The sequence below is a fragment of the Papaver somniferum genome, chromosome 8 (assembly GCF_003573695.1).
Source record: "Papaver somniferum cultivar HN1 chromosome 8, ASM357369v1, whole genome shotgun sequence".
NCBI classification, from domain to species: domain Eukaryota; kingdom Viridiplantae; phylum Streptophyta; class Magnoliopsida; order Ranunculales; family Papaveraceae; genus Papaver; species Papaver somniferum.
Window position 1 is genome coordinate 4,911,359 of NC_039365.1, and position 19,474 is coordinate 4,930,832.

Consider the following 19,474-nt stretch of genomic DNA (forward strand, 5'->3'; position numbering starts at 1 on the left):
AGAATTTTTGCATGGATTAACATTTGAGTAGCATACTCCAAGCAATGGATAGTGAGAAATCAGGTCGACGTATTCTCCATTTTCTTGATGTATTTTTCTCAGTTGGCTGGCAAGTAGTTTGATTTTGCGAAATGACGAATTTCATTTTTTAATAACAAATATTATAGTTGGGAAAAAATTCGTGAACTTTTATGATCAAATTTCAAAAAATATAACCACTGTGATACTTTCATGCATAAACTGAAATGAATTTATGGAATTAACCATTAAGCTTTCCGGTTTATAAAGACGTGATGCCATACAATGAAGTAAGAGGATCAAAACGGATGACGCCTATTTCAATTTTGAAGGAAATCCTCGGATATACTTTAGCTTTCTCCACCATGCATCTCACTACTTCTTTTTGATCTCATCAATATTGAGATCTAGCTTATGACTTACTCAAAAAGATCACTAGTAATAATATATATTTCACCTCTCATCATATAAACACAAGAATACACTGTACATACGCATTATGAATTAGTGAAAAATCTTTATGCCAACAACAAATTCAAGTGCAAATGATAGTGCATGATTAGCAACTAACGTGACTGTTACTACCCATGAAGGGATATTTTCGGCCGCAATTATTTTCTCCTCACCCAAACTATTTTTTGGCCGCATTATTTTTTCAACACCCAAGTTTATTGCTGCATTCCATTCCATACTTGGATATTGCTCTGAGTTAAGAAGCGAATCACTAAAGGTTCAAAAGATAAAGACCTTTCCAAATTGCAACAACACATGATAAGTCTGAAAACACTGCACGGACTGACAGGGGCGGAGCCAAGAACCACGAGAAAGGGTGCAAAATTTTATTATGGGTGCAACAAAAAATTCTAGGAGATGCAAAAATGCAAAAATGGACTTATTTATAAATTTTTTTTTGTAAAGCCTAAAATGAGCTCTGGAGCCAGCTAGATAGGAGATGCAAGTGCACCCCTTGCAATGGCTTGGCTCCGCCAACACCCCACTAATGGACGAATTTATGGGTATACACCACGAAACTAGGTATTATAAAGTTGTCATTTGCTATTTTTATGTGAAAAATTGGTGTGAATTGCAATAGATTAGCTTCAAAAGTTCATATACGTGAGGTAGTTTCAGATGACACTCTGCCATAAGTTCCTTTATCGTTGATAAAAAGTTATCACGTCTTCATCAACTGTTATTTCAAATATGCAAGGCAACAATCTATCTGCTACACTATGTTCATGCCTTCTTTGGTTCGAAAGAGGGACACACTCACAATTCTCTCCTAAACTGCAATAATTGCAGTCAACGGGTTGAACCCTTTACACTACTCCCAACAGGGACCAGGGACCAGTCTTCGCATAATGGATATGTTGTTGATTAACATGAGACTACCGGCTCCGACGTGGTTCTAAGCCAACATCACATATAATGTACTGATGTCATGGACCTACACGAAGCAGACCATCCTCATTATGGGCAGGACCTATCTAGTTATGAGCCAGGGGCCGCCAGTAGTTCTAGTTATTGTTAATCATGTGAGTGACTCGTGCTATGCACGATAGTCGTGTGTCATCCAGCCTTATGTATGGACTGTTGTACACCTCCTTAAGAGTATCCACAGTGGGCGAGTATAACCAAAAATTTGGGATGAGATCGTGACGCAGTGGGACGGAGTAAAGATCAAATCCCAGCCAAAGATCAAATTCCAGACCATATTTGGTCGCGACCAAATACCAAATCCTAATATAGTCGGGCGTAAATTTAAAGTACGCTTGTTGCTGGGCGTAAATTTAAAGTACGCTTGTTAACGGGCGGAGATTTAAATTACGCCCGATGAAAATTCAAATTAAAAAAAAAAAAAAAATGAGGCGTAAACTTAAAGTCCGCCTGTTGACAGGCGTAAACTTAAAGTCCGCCTGGTGATTGATTGGGCGGACATTTGAGATACGCCCGATGAAATTTTTTTGGGGCGGATCTTTAAATTACGCCCGACCAAATTTTAATCGCCACCGTTACGTGACAACACGGACTAAACCCAAAATTTGATCTTTTTTTTGATCTTTGATCTTTGGTTTTGATCGCACCACTGCAGTTGCTCTAAGGTAGCTAATGAATTATGTAAAACTTATCTTCTTCTCCAATTGCTTCTGCAACTTCTTTATCTAACAATGTCTTCTTATTATCCCTCTAATTCGTCTAATTCTTCTTCTGATCCTCTATATTCCTTTGTCCATTCCAATTTATCTCTATCCTTAGAAATCCCAACTATCACTGATGATCCAATTGTAGTGAAGACCACTACAAGTGGTATCAGAGCGGTCGATTCTCCGACCGCTACGATGGCCGCTGCAACACATTCAGTAAAACAAGATTGTCTTCACAAGTTACTGATGGAAAATCACAACAGGTCGGAGTTTATTAAAGCTTTTTGTGATGATTTTACTGAATTATTCCGGGCTACATGGAACAACTATCATCAGGGCAGATCAACACCAAGTTTCGACGATGATATCGGTGGCGTAGCTATTGACTCGCAGGTAGAAACTGATATTGAAGAATTGGAGTCCATGACTAAAGATAGCTATGATTTAATAAAAGCTAAAGTTTTAGATTCTACTGCAACACCAAGTCTCTCTCACTGATCTAGTGAATCGGAGTCGAAGATAACCGAGAGCGAAATTGATGTCAATTCCACTCGATTCAGGTGAAGATTCAAGTTCAAAAACAGTATTCTCTCCAAATCCTTCAACCCCTAATGCAACAGATGAAGGTAATTTTCAATCTATACCCATAGTTTCTGGAATACCAAGAAGGTAAACCATTCAATTTTGGTGAGGTAAAGGATTCCAGTTCGTTGAACGTTTCTGGTGCTATCAAAGATTTGTTTCTTCAACCTGCAACTCAAGGTACCTCTATATGTGATACATTGTCTGGTTTCAATTTTACTATTATGTTGTTTGATCGAGGAAAAATGTTTGAAACCTGGTTTTGGAATTCCTTGTCCGAAAGTAAGTTTTATTATTCACATTTTTGTCAGCATCATACTTACTCAGTTGAAGTGAAGAGTTCCGGAAATCCTTATTACTTCAAGGAGTTTTTCTATCTCCAACACAAATTACACTCTCAGGATTATTCTTCTCTTCTTCTGGTCGACATTCGCTAGTTATTTGATCGTGGTAAGTGTGCAACTACAGATTGGATTTCTTATGAGGAATTAATTTGTCCAGTATTACATATCTTAAGGTATCAATCAGAAATTAGTTCCATGCCTTCAATTATTTTTGTGTGTGTTAATGATAATCTTATTAGTGAGGCTCGAAAGATGCTTGGTTCAATTTTAATGGATGATTATATTAAAAAAATTGCTTATGAGCCATATATTAAGCTTTGGTATAGCTTGCAGTTATTGTCTGCTTATTCAAAGTGTTCTAGTAATTGTTGAAAATGGATATGGTTGGCAGCTGTTTTTGAAGATGTCACAAAGGAATAGTATCACCAATTATGGTTGTGATCTTATGTTGTTTGGTGGAGGAAGAATGGGTGAAACCATTATATGGAGTTCTCATTCGAAAGGGTTTAATGCTTCATGTTTGATCTTAATTCATAATATCCATAAGTACACTGGAATGACTGATCTGGGGTTGGTTCTTAGGTTGGCAGCATATCTGGTTTCGTATGCTTGGGAATGCTTCAGTTCCAACATTTTATCCATTACTTATCAACAAGATGTAGAATATTGGGTGAATACACTGCCAATCTCAATTAAAGGTGGGATTTCTTGCTATTGGTGTGGTAGTTTGTCGATTACTGTTGGTGGAGGCAGAGTTTATGATTGGTTTGATCAAAAGCATATGGGAGTTGTCAGTAATGAAAGATGGAATATTGCAGCTAGGTATTTTATTGCAGATACCCAACAAAGCTTGGCGCAACTGTTAAACTCCGCATCTGATCAGGCCACAACAATACAGGTGAAGGAAGAGTCTGCCAACTACATACAACTAACAAATGCAGTGTATGATTTTTGGATTATTATGCATGGGCTCAAGGTTATAGTCTCTGAAATCTTTCAAATAAGCCCAACAGGAGAGGTGTGTTTGCGACTTCAACTGCAAGTGCAAGTTAAATGCAAAGGTCCTCATGCAGTCTTTACCAATTTTAATTTTCAAGTTGAAACTCGTGGCTGTGAGGGAACCATAGCTCATACTGATACTGCAAGGGGTGCTTCTATTATAACATACCAAGCCGTGAGTCCCGATGGTAGTGGGCTTGAGTACTGGCCAGAGACTATGCTCCTTACTGTCCAGAGGAAGATCACCAAATTTGGCATTGCCACTACTTATAGTTCTCGAGAAGGAGCTACATTGCCTGTGTTCTCTGGTAGCTTTGCTCATTTCATACCTTCCATCACTGAGCCTTCCCTTGTCCAAGCGGAATTCAAGACATCCTCCTCATTGGCCTTCTTGTTAGGAATTACAGTTCTCGTCCCTCACTGTGTGCAAGGAGCTGCGGCAACCGAGTTCTGGGCTTGGATTTCCAATATTCTGGGCCCTACAAGGAAAACTAGTGGTCATTGTTTCATTATCTCCTTATGGGCGCTACTCGGAATGTCATGTACTTGTCGCAGTTAAGGGTGTTGCAACTCAGTTCTCATCCTTGAGGACAAGGATAATTTGGAGGAGTGGGTATTTTTCATGGACCTACATGAGGCAGACCATCCTGGTTATGGGCAGGACCTATGTAGTTATGAGCCAGGGGCCGCTAGTAGTTTTAGTTATTGCTAATCATGTGAGTGGCTCGTGCTATGCACGATAGTAGTGTGTTTATCCAGCCTTATATATGAAATGTCGTACACCTCCTTAAGGTAGCTAATGAATTATGTAAAACTTATCTTCTTCTCCAATTGCTTCTGCAACTTCTTTATCTAACAATGATAGACTATATAATGCTAATTTTGTACAATAAGGGCTAATTTTGCATTATATACCTCTTTATCTAACAACCGCTTATGAAATTCAAATTAACGAATTAGTGTACAATTACATGATTGGCTACTAAGGCATGACTGCTTCGCCGAGGGACACACTTCTTTTCGCCCTTATTGTTTCTTATATCATTCACCTGCATGAGCCGCTCTTGTTGGCCTTCCCATGAAGCCTTTGAGTATTCTCCTCGGGAATTGGTCACATATATGACGATAACTGTGCTTATGTCCAGCTGGGTGTCTTTTCCTATGGCCCCGTTATTTCGGAATTGGCTCTTAGGAGCATCTCCAATGGTGGGTGTTAATAAGCCTACGTGAAAACTTTATTGAGATCCTGGAAAATTTTTACATAACAAAATTCATTACTAATGAGCCATGCTTCACAACAACAAAATAACCTGTTAACCTTAAAAGTGAAATGTCAGACATCAATTTTGTTGAGAAAGCACTGCAATAATGGAGAAAACTAAAATAAAAGAGTCATGATCTAATACTTCTTGATATGAGCCAAAAAAATTTGTATTCCTTTTGAAAGGTAAACACGATGTGTTTGGAAACTGTCTTTCGAAATAAAAGAAGCAAACACAGTGAAGGATATACATCAACATTAAAATATTTTGTTACTGACAAGTTTATAGTCAATACTTTTACATTATATAGTCTACCATTTCGTGCTAGGTATATAAATACAAGAATACACGCATTATAAACGGCTGAAAAAACTTGATTCTAACCATTTCATCAAGTTTAAATGAACAAATGAGGGATGGAATTGCATGATTAACAGCTAAGTTAGGTGACTGCTTTAGTTATTACCCATGGAGGTTTTTTGTTTTTACCACATTTATTGATTTTTATGCCCCTGGAATCTGAAACCAACTATAACCAGGGAAATTAAAAAACAGGATTTTTTTTTCCAGGCCATTGGTCATGTGGTCCGATGTTTGTTATCAGATCAGGGTACTCACCAAACATCTCATGAATTTCCAACTTCTAGTTGGATTCTCCGGCCCGTCATAATGCGAGTAAATAGCTTGCATGTTATATACACACCTTAGCAAGAGTTCTACCAGCTACCACTGGAATGGGTACGGGGTCCGTTCCTGTTCTAAGTTGATCCCCTTCAATCAACCAAGCTTGGAGCATGGTTGGCTAGTTGCTCCATAATCTATTTGTTAGTGATGATTAAATGACTAATTCATATAGATGTACTATTTTTATAGTACATCTATATGAATTTTTCCTAACACTTCAACACCTTGGTACTTAGAGATTTCAATGAAGTTTTGGACCAATCGGAAAAAAAAGGAGGCAGACCAATTACGTACGCACAAACGCAACTGTTTCTCAATTTAATGGATCAGATGGGCTATATTGATCTAGGATTCAGAGGAGATCCGTTCACATGGACGAACCACCAACAAGGTCATGACAACATCCAACAAAGACTTGATAGAGCAGTAATAAATCAGCATTGGAGAACAACCAACCCCTATGCTGGAATCACACACCTGCCACGAATAGCCTTAGATCATGCTCCCATCCTGCTTCAAACGAAAGCCTTGGACTGGCAAGGAAGTAAGAATTATAAATTTGAGCATCTATGACTATCTGACCCTCAACTTCATCAAGTGGTTACCTCGGCATGGGATAAACTACACGACTCAGATCCACCTTTGAACCTCCAGCTCAAACTCATCTCAACCAGTGAAACTCTAACGGAATGGAATAAGATTAACTTTGGTCATCTACCCACTTTAATCAAAAAGTCAACCGCGAAAATTAAAGCTTCCCAACATCAATGTGCTACGCAAACTGGAGCTGCATTGGAAAACTGGATTCAACAAGAAAAGCTACTCCGAACGGAACACCTGAATTTATTGGATTTCCATACTACATATTGGCAGCAGAGATCTAGAATACAATGACTTCAATCAGGCGACCGCAACACCATATTCTTCCATACAAAGGCCACAATTCATAGAAGCTGCAACAATATACAACAAATTCAGGATCATCAAAACAATTGGATTAACGACAAAGACGAAATTATCAGGATCATGTTTGAACACTTCACAGACCAGTATACGGATCCAAATACAGTAATTGATGAAAACCTGTTCGAGGCAATAACACCAAGGTTAACCCCTCGACAATGTGAGAAACTAACAGCGGAAGTCACCACTGAGGAGATCAAACAAGCGCTTTTCTCCATAAGATCGGACCGCGTTCTAGGACCAGATGGATTCACCAGTAAGTTTTTTAAAGTTTTCTGGGAAACAACCCAACCACAACTTATTGCAATGGTCCGGAGTTTCTTTGGGTCATTTAGCATTCACCCTCTGATGAACCACACTAACATCACTCTAATCCCAAAGATTGAACATCCCTCAAAACCATCTCAATTTAGACTGATAGGGTTATGTAATGTCACTTACAAAATCATCTCAAAGATCTTGGTCAATCGAATATGACCTATACTCCCATTTTTGATAAGCCCATACCAAAGTTCCTTTGTGCCTCAACAATCCATTCATGATAATATAGCTATCGCAGCTGAACTTTTTCACCGCATCAGAACATTATACCGTACGAAGGATCCTAAAATAGCACTGAAACTAGACATTCAAAAGGCCTATGACTCCTTGGACTGGGGATTCATCAAACATGCTTTCACCAGCTTAGGATTCCCCTCCAAATTTGTGGATTATATTATACTATGCATATCTACAGTAACCTACTCAATTAACATCAACGGCACACCGTATGGATACATCACTCCAACCAGGGGAATACGACAGGGAGACCCTCTCTCTTCTTATATCTTTATTATTTGTGCGGAAATACTGTCCACCAATTTGGGAATACTTGAAGCACAAAATAAGATAGAGGGGCTCCGCATTTCTCAAAAAGCTCCACCAATACTGCATCTTATGTACGCGGATGATCTCTTGATAACATATAAAGCAGCTCCATAAGGCACCAATCACCTCAAACTACTGCTACAGGCTTACGACACCTCGGCGGGTCAACACATCAACGACTCTAAATCCACACTGATACATCACCCGAGGCTAGAACAACCCCAGATAGATAATTTAACCCAAGATTTCAACATGCCAACAACATCAAACCCACCTACCTATTTAGGAGTACAATTTAAACATGGTAGATCCTCTAGCCACATATTTGCCCCTCTGCTTCAACGGCTGGCACGCAAGGCAAAATGATGGATGACCAAATGCCTCAACCAATCTGGAAGATCCGAGCTCATAAAATCATCATTAACCCCTACTGCCAACCATCTCATGAAAACCCAAATCCTTCCTTCTCATATCCACCAAAAAATGGATCGTATCACGACAACCTTCTTCTGGGTCATAATTCTTCAATCAGAAAAATCCACCTTATTTACTAACAAAACTCGGGGTTTGTTTTTCTTCAATCAAAATATTCTTCCGATATATAAACCTATCAATACATGCATTATACATTGGGGAGAATTTGATTCCAATGGCTTCATTAATTTAGAATGGCGAATCAAGGGGATACAATTGCATGATTATTAAATAAGGTGATCTCAAATGTAGTTCATTACCATGCACACAACAGATAAAACCAAAATCTCAAAAAGTGATATGTCATTGTGATCCAAACTTTGCTCAATGATATGATGCCGAAACATTTTCTAGGAGGCTTTTCTGTGTTATCTGTGGTACATAACAACACAGGTTTCATGTTTGATAGTTGGATGAGACAGAATCAACAGCAGAGCCCATCTAACAACATAGGTTTTGGTCCAAAGGTTACCATGCGTTGTTTGGCGACCTTGGACGGATAGGATTTGCATCTAGGATGGAAGGGTGGTTGTTGATCGTCGCACGTCTTCGTTTTAGTAGCCGCATGGGGAAGACCGGCATGGTATGGTGCGGCAAGGTGGTTGGCATGCCATTGGCACATGTGGCATGGCTTGCCTTGGCGTGGCCAAAACTAGGGTTTTGGGCCAAAGGTTACCATGCGTTATTTGGCGACCTTGGACGTCTAGGATTTGCATCTAGGATGGAAGGGTGATCGTTGCACGCCTTCGTTTTGGTAGCCGCATAGGGAAGGCCGGCATGGGGTGGCGCGGCAAGGTCGTTGGCATGCCATTGGCATATGTGGCATGGCATGCGTTGGTGCGTTATGGGGTGACCAAAACTAGGGTTTTGGGCCAAAGGTTACCATGCGTTATTTTGCGACCTTGGACGGCTAGGATTTGCATCCAGTATGGAAGGGTGGTCGTTGATCGTCGCACGCCTTCTTTTTGGTAGCCGCATAGGGAAGGCCGGCATGGTGGGTCCAAGGCCAATGGCGCGGATGGCTTGGCATAGAGGGACCAAGGGTTTGGTACGGACGGCTTGGCATAGTGGGGCCAAGGCAAGGTGCGGTTGGCTTGGCATGGTGGGGTCAAGGGTTTGGCATGCCATTGGCGCATGGTGCGGCTAGCATGGTTGGGGCCAAGGGTTTGGCATGCCATTGGCGCATGGTGCGGCTAGCATGGTTGCGGCCAAGGAAAGGCGCAGTTGGCTTGGCATGGTGGGGCCAAGGGTTTGGCATGCCATTGGCGCATGGTGTGGCTAGCATGGTTGGCATTCCTTGGCGCGGTAGACGTGGCTGGCATGGTTTGCAATTGGCACAGTGGTGCGGCTGGCATGGTTGGCATGCCTTGGCGCGGAGATGTGGCTGGCATGGTTTGCCATTGGCACAGTGGTGTGGCTGGCATGGTTGGCATGCCTTCGCGCGGAGATGTGGCTGGCATGGTTTGTCATTGGCACAGTGGTGCGGCTGGCATGGTTGGCATGCCTTGGCGCGGAGATGTGGCTGGCATGGTTGGCATGCCTTGACGCGGAGATGTGGCTGGCATGGTTTTCCATTGGCACAGTGGTGCGACGAAGATGACGTCGGTCAATACTAAGGGTTCTGCCGTGGAACATGACACATGTATAAAAAAAAGGTACCCTGATAATTCTTACGTAGTTATGTTGAATGATTCAATAAATGCGCTAGTGGTTGTAGTGACGTCATGTCAGATGTAAGGTTTTACGATTTTAACCATAAGCTAAAAACCACCATCAACAACGGGGTAGATTAAATTTATCTGATTTTAATCAACAACCTATATTTATCGGTTTTCTGTTGGTTTTTGGTTCGGTTTTCAGGTCAAACCAAAACCGAACCAGTAATGTCGGTTTCCAAATTTTTTTACCATAACCTGTCCATTAGTAAATGGTTTGGCTCGGTTCGGTTTGGTTCGGTCCGGTTCCGGCGGAAAACCGAAACCATGTTCAGTCCTAGAGAACATTCTTAAGTTTGCTGAAGGGGTGGCCTACATACATAGCGATCCTCCCAAAAATTCCATGGTCCTAAAAAACGTCCCTTAGTAAGGCTCCTACAATTTGTGTTGGCACGGGGTTAAGCACGAGCCCCCTTCGAGAAATACTCAAGTCTTGAACCATTTTGGTTGGCAGGCAGCTCGCAATCAAGCGAAGCTATGATATTTGGTGCGCTCTCATGAGCTTCTCAAACCCCCCAAAACCAGAAGAGACAAGCAGAGATCGTTTCTTTACAAGGTTCTAATCTCTCACAAACCCCATTTTCTGAGTCAAACCAAAACCCAACCCTAATCCTTGCTTAATCTCTAAGTTTTTAACTACATTCTCAGTTTTTCTCCATTGAGTTTACTCAAACTACCTTTTTTTTACAGCCAACTGAAAAAAAATAATCAAAGTTCTGATGATTTTTCATAATAGTTCTTTCAAACCCATGGTCAAAAATTTGATGTATATTCAGAATCTTATCCAAAGATCAAAATCTTGCATTTCTAATTCTCATTTGTTTTCCCTAAATCCTATTTTTTATAGAACCGTTAAACTGTTTGATGAAATTCCTCAGAGAAGTTGTAGCTTACTGAATTCGAAACATAGTTTCTCTCATGAAAGATTTGTGGAATTAGAAACTTGTGGACAAGTTTTTCATGATTTTTTTTCTTGGAATAATGGTATTTCTAGCTTTGTTAAGAATAAGCAACCTGAACAAGCTGTTGGTGTGTTTAAATCAATGCTGCTTTTACATGATCAGAGACCGAATTATGTGACGCTTTTAAGTGTGATACGTGCCGTGGGTTCTTTGAATCGGGAAGAAATGACTGGGGTTGTTCATGCATTTGCTTTTAAACTTGGGGTTGGATCAGAAGTTTCGATTGTTACTGCTCTTCTTGGGCTGTATTCTCTACATAATGATATGATGATGGTTTGGCAAAGTTTTTATGGTGCAGAAGTCAAGGATTTAGTTCTTTGGAGTGCATTGGTTAATGCTTGTATGAAAAATGGTAAGTTTGGTGATGCCCTTAATATTTTTAGAGATATGCAAGTTTCGGGTTTCGAACCAAATTATGTAAGTATTTTGAGTATTTTGCCTGCTTGTGCTGATCTTGGTGTATTATCGCTTGGAAAGCAAATTCATGGGTTTTGTATAGTAAGGGGATTGTATACAGTTACTAATATCCAGAATTCGTTAATGGACATGTATGCAAAATGTGGGGTTGTTGAATGTTCAATTCTAATTTTTGATAGATTATGGGGTAAGGATTTAATCTCATGGAATACTATGATCTGTGGGTGTGTGGAAAATGGGTATCCAAAAGAAGCATTGATTTTTTTCGATAAAATGTTGAAATCTGGTTTTCAACCAGATCAAACAACTATAAGGAATGCCATAACGGCTTGTTCACAGGCAGAAGAAGTTAAATTTGGATATGGATTGCATTGCTATTCAATAAAATCCAGGCTAGAAGATTTGGTTTCTGTTGGAACTGCACTATTCAAAATGTATGCAGATTTTGGTGACATTGTATCCTCGAGAATTGTATTTGATTGTCTTCCTCGGAAGGATATGATTGCATGGAGTGCGATGATTTCAGTCTATGCTCAAACTGGGCATTCATTTTTAGCATTTGAATTGTTCAATCAAATGCAATCAGCAAATGAAGAGCCAAATGAGGTAACGTTGGTAAGTTTGTTACAAGCTTGTTCTTCGATGAAATCTCAAGAATTTGGGAAGATCATTCATGGTAATGTTACGAGAAATGGGTACTCATCAAATGTGTTCATAACTTCGGCTTTGATTGATTTATACTGTAAATTTGGGCAGTTAGCTCAAGGAGAAGTGCTGTTCAATTATCTTCCTTACAAAGATATAATTTGTTGGAGTTCAATGATTAATGGGTATGGGATTAATGGGTTTGGTGATAAGGCTCTTGAAACTTTCTCTAAGATGTTAGATACTGGGTTAAAGCCGAACGGAGTTGTCTTCACTTCTGTTCTATCTGCATGTAGTCACTGTGGATTAGAAGATGAAGGATGGAAGTGGTTTAATTATATGAAAGAACACTTCGGTATAATCCCTGGTCTTTCTCATTATTCTTGTATGGTGGATTTGCTTAGTCGCGCAGGGAAAATTGAAGAAGCATTCAGGTTCATAAATGAGATGCCATTACAGCCAGATGCAACTATTTGGGGAGCTTTACTTGCTGGTTGCAAAACAGTTAAAGGATATGTCGAAATTGCAGAGTTTGCAGCGGAACGACTTTTAACGTTGGATCCAGAAAATACAAGCTATTATGTGATTTTATCGAATATTTATGCTGATGTGGGCCACTGGAAAGATGCTGAGAGACTCAGAAGAGTTCTGACAGAGAAGAAATTGAGAAAGACGGTTGGATTTAGCATGATTGGAAGTTGAAGGCATATAGCAGGTACAGTTGAAATCGAAATTCTTAATTTTGTTCAACATATATTGTGAACGATTTTGGAAAATCTAAATACAACGGGAACTCAAATTTTGCTTCCAGTAAATGAAATTTTGCATGTATTCAAAAAAATGTTTCAGTTAAAGGTGTAACTGCTGAGTGAGATTAGAACTAATGGTATTAAACTTTCCATGCAAAAATTGTAGAGTTTTTATTGTATTCTGAAACTTGTTTAAGTGAAACTCTCGAATAAATACCAACTATTGTAACCCCCACCATTACACACTTCTTCTCTTGATCACTTTATATAAATCCAGGTTTCATGTTTCCTGTCCTCTCAGGCCTATCTTTAGAAATGAATAAGGAAGGAGTCCTTGAAATTCTTCTTGTCAGTGCACAGGACATTCGAAACCCGAACTTTATAGGTACTTTCTATCTCGCTGTTTCTCATAGACGATAATGCATATTGTTTATAGAAGATGTTTAATATTTACAGTGTTCTGTAGGAAAACCATGCTATTATGTGATTGCTCATTGTGGTAAGCAGGAGGTCAGAAGCAAAACTGTTTCAGGTCAGTTTGCTCACATCATTTTCTGCACTCACAAAGTTTCATGGACCACCAAAGTATTTGCTCAGGGAACATAACATGTTTTCTTGCACAGGTGATCACAAAAAGGCTGTATGGAATGAGAAATTGGTTCTCAGATTCCCGCTCTCAGATCTGGAAAACATGGCTCACCTTAAGCTCAAAATCATGGACACGTCAAAATTCTCCAATGATGGCAATTTCATTGGCGAAACCAGGTATGTATTGCTCCATTACTAGTAATTAGAAAGAATACACCACTTTAACCAAGTTTGTCTTCACCATTATGATTTCTTTTACAGAATTCATCTTGGAGGAGTAATAACTGAGGGAACTGATAAAGGGTTTGTAGAACTGAAACCAGCTCGATATAAAGTCGTGCTTGAAGACGACAGATATAAGGGCGAGATCAAGATTGGCCTCAAGTTCAAAAAACTTGTACGTAAATCTCACTCCGTGCACATAAACTCGTGTTCTCATCCATGGGTTCGGTTATGAACTTACCCGACCAAAAGAAAGTTATTGATTATTAAATACCCCAGTTTCCGAATGTACCCAGTTTCAGTTTCGATTTTTTGCTTTTATTGCTGTTCTATTTACCTTTTAAGTTATGGAGTGGTCTTGATATTTGCAGGGCGATGTGCAACCAACGACCAGAGAATGTGTCAACCTTGTCCACGAGAAGAAATCGCTAAGGTCGATGGTCAAAACAATAGTAAGTTTATGGATATGCCAAAGATGGAAATTTTTCTATCTCCGTAAGAAACCGGATGCCACTGATATCAAGAAACAGTAGTAAGACGGAGTATTGATCTTCATCTTACCAAGTCCTTCAGAATACTATACCTAGAAATGCAGATTGTATGACCTTTTTTTTACAGGAATCTTCTTGCTTTGTAATGAAACTCTCATTGTTATATCAATGTCATCAAATGATTTCAATAAGAACAAATTTTCAAGGTTTCAATTCCTTTGTTTTATTTACATTCTTGAAGAAATTGATACACTCAACCTTCACCTGGGAGAAATAATACTAACCTGCTGGTAACATGGTTGATGTCTAGAAATGAAGATTGAGGCCCTAATCTAGACCTGGGGCCTGTCTTTAGCTCGTCCGGGTGTTGGATAACCAACTCACGGCTTGGTTTGACCCAGTGACCAAGACCTTCCAAAGTCCAAACCCTTTGACCAAGACCTTCCAAAGTCCACTCTGTTTGGAACTAGTTACATAATCTCAACCGTCTATCTATTAAATGATTTCCACATCAAACCTCCATGAGTATTTTAGGTAGCTCAGAGATTCCTTCCAGGTCTCAGAAATCAAGGGGAGGGAGTTTTTTTCTTTCAAAATGTTTTTAGGGTTTAACAGATTTGATGGCAAACGAAGGAGGATCATAGAATTTGGAGGGGATACTGAAATGGAGTTTAGGTTACAGTGATGGGACTCGTCCTTCTCGTGATATAAGGTCTGTTTCTCACTCTATTTTGATTCAATTTTGTTGGTAGTTTCAGTGGATTTTATTTATTTTTTGGGTTTTTTTGGTTGTCAAATGCAAATTTAAGCTTTTTGTAATCCACCACCTTGCACCACCACACAGCCACCACCTTATGAAAATTCTGTATTGTGTTCATGGCGGGAGTTGACAATTAAACATTCTCTTCAAAGACAGAATTTTTCTGTAGGAATGCTACAAGTGATAGTGTTAGTTCTGAGAAATCACTGTATATTCAGATTCTACCTTAGTTTATTAGTAGGATGTTGCAAAATTTGAATAATTCTTGTCAAAGAAAGTTTTTGTATTACTCAGAACTTGGGGTTAAGTATCGTTTACTAGCTGTTATATGGCATCATCAGTTTGAATAGCTTTCTCAGAATACGAAAAATATACCTGTGAGCCCCCACTTGTGCAGCAATTGGTGATCAAAATTAATGTCTGCCACATTTAGACTACAAGAAGCTAGTTTTAGCATTATATCCTTAGCGATAAGTTCACTCAAGCTAAGGACGAGTTTTATACCTCTTCAACAGAATATTATACGAGCACCAATTTAGAGTGAGAGCTTCTTGATAAGAAGAGCATCTTTATCGCCTTTATAGTTATCAAGACACCATTTACTTCTGGGAGCCTAGTTGGAAGAGTTGATGTTGAGTAGTCTAAGAATTGGCAAAAAGTGTCTTTAGGAGCTGACTTGCACAGTTGGCATCCAGGCTCAGCCCCCCGAGGCAAGCGCCACCAAAGAACTGTTTCTCTTATTTGGAAAGAGCCTTATATGTGTCTTTGAAAGTATTATTACCAGTTATGCTTATGCTCCAAACAGGCAACAGCTCTGTCCTTCCTCGTTGAAGTAATTTGAAATTGATTGATATGAGGAATTATTTAGCCCATTAGAAACTTGCAAGTGCGTGGACTGACCATTAGTTTCCATAGTAGCTTAATATGAGTCAGATCTCGAAGCTAGGAATGTATCTTAAAAGAGCACCCAATGGGTGTCAGTGATCTTTCCAAACCTCATGTTCTCTACCTTAGAAACTGATGTGTGGTTTCATGTTGATGTGTAAATTTGCATCTGCTGAAATTTATTCTTTGTTGAATCTGCAGTGAGGAGGATAAAAAATGGTTCATGGAAGCTATGCAGTCTCAGACAGTTGACATGGTCAAAAGAATGAAACAGATTACTCTTGTTATGAAGACTCCTGAGAATGTATTGGAAGAACAAGGTGTTACTTCTGCAGAGATAGAAGGTATACTAACTTTACCATGAGATGTGAATCGTTTTGGATTTTATTTTGTTATCCTTGTGTCGGTCTAGTAATTCACTAATTTGCTTATGGTTTGTTGGTTTGGCAGATATGTTGGATGAATTGCAGGAGCATGTTGAATCCATTGACATGGCAAATGGTAAGTTTTGACGCCTTTGTAGAAATTTCTAGTGTTATGTGATTTGTGTTGTTTTGTAAGGCAATAGCTTTGGTATGTGCTTGACAGATTTGCATACAATTGGTGGTTTAGTCCACCTTCTTAAACACCTGAAGCACTCGAGTGCAGGCATTCGAGCAAAGGCTGCCGAGGTTGTAACGACCATAGTTCAAAACAATCCTAAGAGTCAGCAACTTGTAGTGGAAGTGAACGGTCTAGAACCTCTGCTCGTTAATCTTACCTCAGATCCCGATGTGACTGCTCGAACCAAAGCTCTTGGTGCAATATCGTGTAAGTAATATATATTGTCTGTTTTCTAGTTATCCCATTGGGTTTAGATGTATTTCTTTGTTGTCTATTATAAGTGTGGTTGATGTCAACTGGTGCCAATTGAAAGAATTATGACTTCCAATGTGTTTGCTATGGATGTCTCTCAGCTTTGATTCAACATAACAAACCCGGAGTTACTGCATTCAGGCTGGCAAATGGTTATGGAGCATTGAGGGATGCATTGAGTTCAGATAATGTTAGATTGCAAAGATATTTTAACTGACACTTGATTAATCTCATTCGTAATCCTTACTAAACTTAGAAATCCCATATTTACATTTGGATAGCTTTTAACCATGTCTTCTTCTTTGCGTATGCAGTTAACCCGTTAATTGACTCTTTATCGGTATACTAAACTTAGAACTAACCTAATTGAATATAATTAAAACCAGGAAAGCTCTCAACTTGGTTGAGTACCTGCTACAAGAGAACAGTTCAGATTGCAATGTGATAACGGAACTAGGATTTCCTCGTACTATGATGCACCTTGTGTCCAGCGAAGATATAGAGGTAAGAGAAGCAGCACTCAGGGGTCTTCTTGAGCTTGCTAATGATGAACAATCTCGGACCAGCACAGACAATGAAAAGTTGAAGCAAATACGTGAGCATAGAGTTAAAGACATCAGTGCAATGACAAAGGAAGAACTCGGTGCAGTCACTGAAGAAAGACGCCTAATTGACTTGTTATGGAGCGTTTGTTATAACCAGCCATATAAAACAACCCAATCCAACCCTTTGGATTTCTGTATTGATATCAGCCCTAGCAAAGTTAATACACGCCTTAAACAACCGTGAACTTCTAGGTCTATAAATACACGTTGCGTTATTTAATTAGCAAATTTTTGGATCAAGTGCCAAGTGACAGATTTTGAATGGCATGTCGGATTTTATGGAATATAAAAGAAAACAATTGGCTAACTCATGTAAAGAATAACACATGTTGTTGTAGTAGTATAGTTTAGTACAAAGGTAAAGTTGTTAGGTGATTATGTCACTCATCTAGATTCGAAATACTCCGTCATCCAGGTGGTAGGGGTTTTTTTTCATTTTTCTTTTCCCTAACTATTTGAGCTTGTAGGAAGGGCCAAGATTTCGAAGATGGGGTGAAAAAATTTACTTTGGATTGCAAATAGAATTTTAAGGGGTGCAAATAAGAAAAATTAGGCTTGTAAATGGTAAAAAAGATATTGTTGGGCTTACAATAGGCTTTGGAGCCAGCTGGGCAGGGATGCAAATGCACACCCTTGCAATGGGCTGGCTCCGCCCTGCTTGTAGATAGTATTAGGGGTGTGTAACGGACGGACGGTTGCGGATTAGGGGTCACCCGTAACCGAACCGTCAAAGTTGCGGATTTGCAAAATTGAACCGTGACCGGCCCAATCACCCGCGGATTTAACCTTTGCGGATCCGCGGATTGTACGGGCCGGTTGCGGATTAACCGCGGATTTGACCTAGTTTTGATTGTACTTGGTGGGCCTAAATTCAGTTAGTGTCTTAACTTAGTTTTGATTGTATTCAGTTAGTTAACTTAGTTTTGATTCTATTTGTTGGGCCTAAATTCAATTAGTGTTTTAAGGACTTTACTTCTTTCTCTTTGGGCCTAAATTCATTTAGTTAACTAAGTGATCAAAGAACTTTACTTCTTTCTCTTTGGGCCTAGGTTCATACTCAGGTAAGAAAACTTCGTTTCTTTCTATGGTTGCGGTAATCCGCGGTTTTCAAATGACAACCGCAACCGCATCCGCACCGCATGCGGATTTGAGAATCCCACCCGTGTCCGGCCCATACGTCTTGCGGTTTGGGTGAAATCCGCAATTTTGCAGACGGATACGGGTTAAATCCGCGGTTCCGGTTTTTATGCTCACCCCTGGATAGTATGCCTATTCTTCTAAAGAGGTTTTTGAAAAAGGAAAAAAAAAACACAGGATGAAGAAATCGATCCTTACCCTTTTATCGTTTTGCAATTTGTTAATCAAAAACTTCAATCACCTTTTAAAAATAAATTTACATTCCCTAAACGAAGAATGATCCATTAGTATAGGAAAAGAGGGTAACGATTTTTCGCATAGGAAAAGAGAGTAGCGATTTTTCGGCATAAGACTGAACTCAAGTCGGAGCCAGAAATCCTAGTATTGGGAGGCTGAAAAGATTTAAGGAGGAATAAAGATAAAATGAAAAAGAATATGCCTTGGAGCATAAAATTCCGAATTTATTAGCTTGGGAGCCACCCCCAACAAGGTGGGAAACTACCAACTCTTGCCATGGGATGGCTCCACCGTTGGATGAGCTTTTCGATTCTTATTTTCTTCCTTTCCGACTGCAAAGGTTGTGATTGTATATTTGCAACGGTTCTACATGTATAGTTTTAAACGTTCGGACAACCTGGGATTTTTGGAAGACTAGGAAGAAAAAAACAAGTTCTTACTTCGAACAATCTTGATGGTGATGTTTGTTATTTATTTTCTTAATGAACAAAATGGAGAGATACCAACAAAAAAATCTCTAACGTTCACTACAAAGTTATTCCCATAAGTTTTTTTTGGGTTTGATTGCATATCTTGTGAAGGTTCATGTTATTCCTATTTATACATTTATAATTCTGAGATAAGCTTCAATTTCAGATATAATTCTCAAATGTAATGTCTTATTTATAAATTATCCAAAGAATTTCCCCGAACCTTCTTCTAGGGATATCTGACATATTCATCAAGTAATCATGAACTTTCCAGAACTTTCTTCTAGGATTTTTACAATGACCCGATCCTCCGCTGATATTGTTCCCAAATGCAGTTATCTGGCAGTATGTGTTTCAACACCATTGCGGTTAACACTCCAATGCGGTCATCCAGCAAAA

General features: G+C 39.3%; 2 protein-coding genes and 1 pseudogene across 3 annotated transcripts; all 3 read left to right on the forward strand.

Annotated features, from left to right (window-relative positions):
• Positions 1–2,148: 2,148 nt before the first annotated feature.
• Positions 2,149–4,959, forward strand: LOC113302969. The gene is made up of 2 exons (XM_026551945.1): positions 2,149–2,924; positions 3,056–4,959. The coding sequence occupies exon 2, from the start codon at positions 3,363–3,365 to the stop codon at positions 4,644–4,646; it is 1,284 nt and encodes a 427-aa protein (XP_026407730.1). The 5' UTR covers positions 2,149–2,924; positions 3,056–3,362; the 3' UTR covers positions 4,647–4,959.
• Positions 4,960–10,543: 5,584 nt separating this feature from the next.
• On the forward strand, positions 10,544–14,320 carry LOC113304707 (elicitor-responsive protein 3-like). Of its 2 annotated transcripts, XM_026553848.1 has the most exons (6): positions 12,649–12,791; positions 13,127–13,210; positions 13,292–13,357; positions 13,449–13,590; positions 13,675–13,810; positions 14,007–14,320. In XM_026553848.1, exons 2-6 carry the CDS (start codon positions 13,141–13,143, stop codon positions 14,166–14,168), a joined length of 576 nt encoding a protein of 191 aa, XP_026409633.1. In that variant the 5' UTR covers positions 12,649–12,791; positions 13,127–13,140; the 3' UTR covers positions 14,169–14,320. The 2 variants fall into 2 exon arrangements, 1 of the variants encoding a protein (XP_026409633.1); XR_003338340.1 differs by lacking the exons at positions 13,449–13,590; positions 13,675–13,810; positions 14,007–14,320 and having other exon boundaries at positions 10,544–12,791; positions 13,292–13,340.
• A 426-nt stretch (positions 14,321–14,746) lies between these two features.
• Positions 14,747–17,522, forward strand: LOC113301189 (annotated as a pseudogene).
• Positions 17,523–19,474: the final 1,952 nt, after the last annotated feature.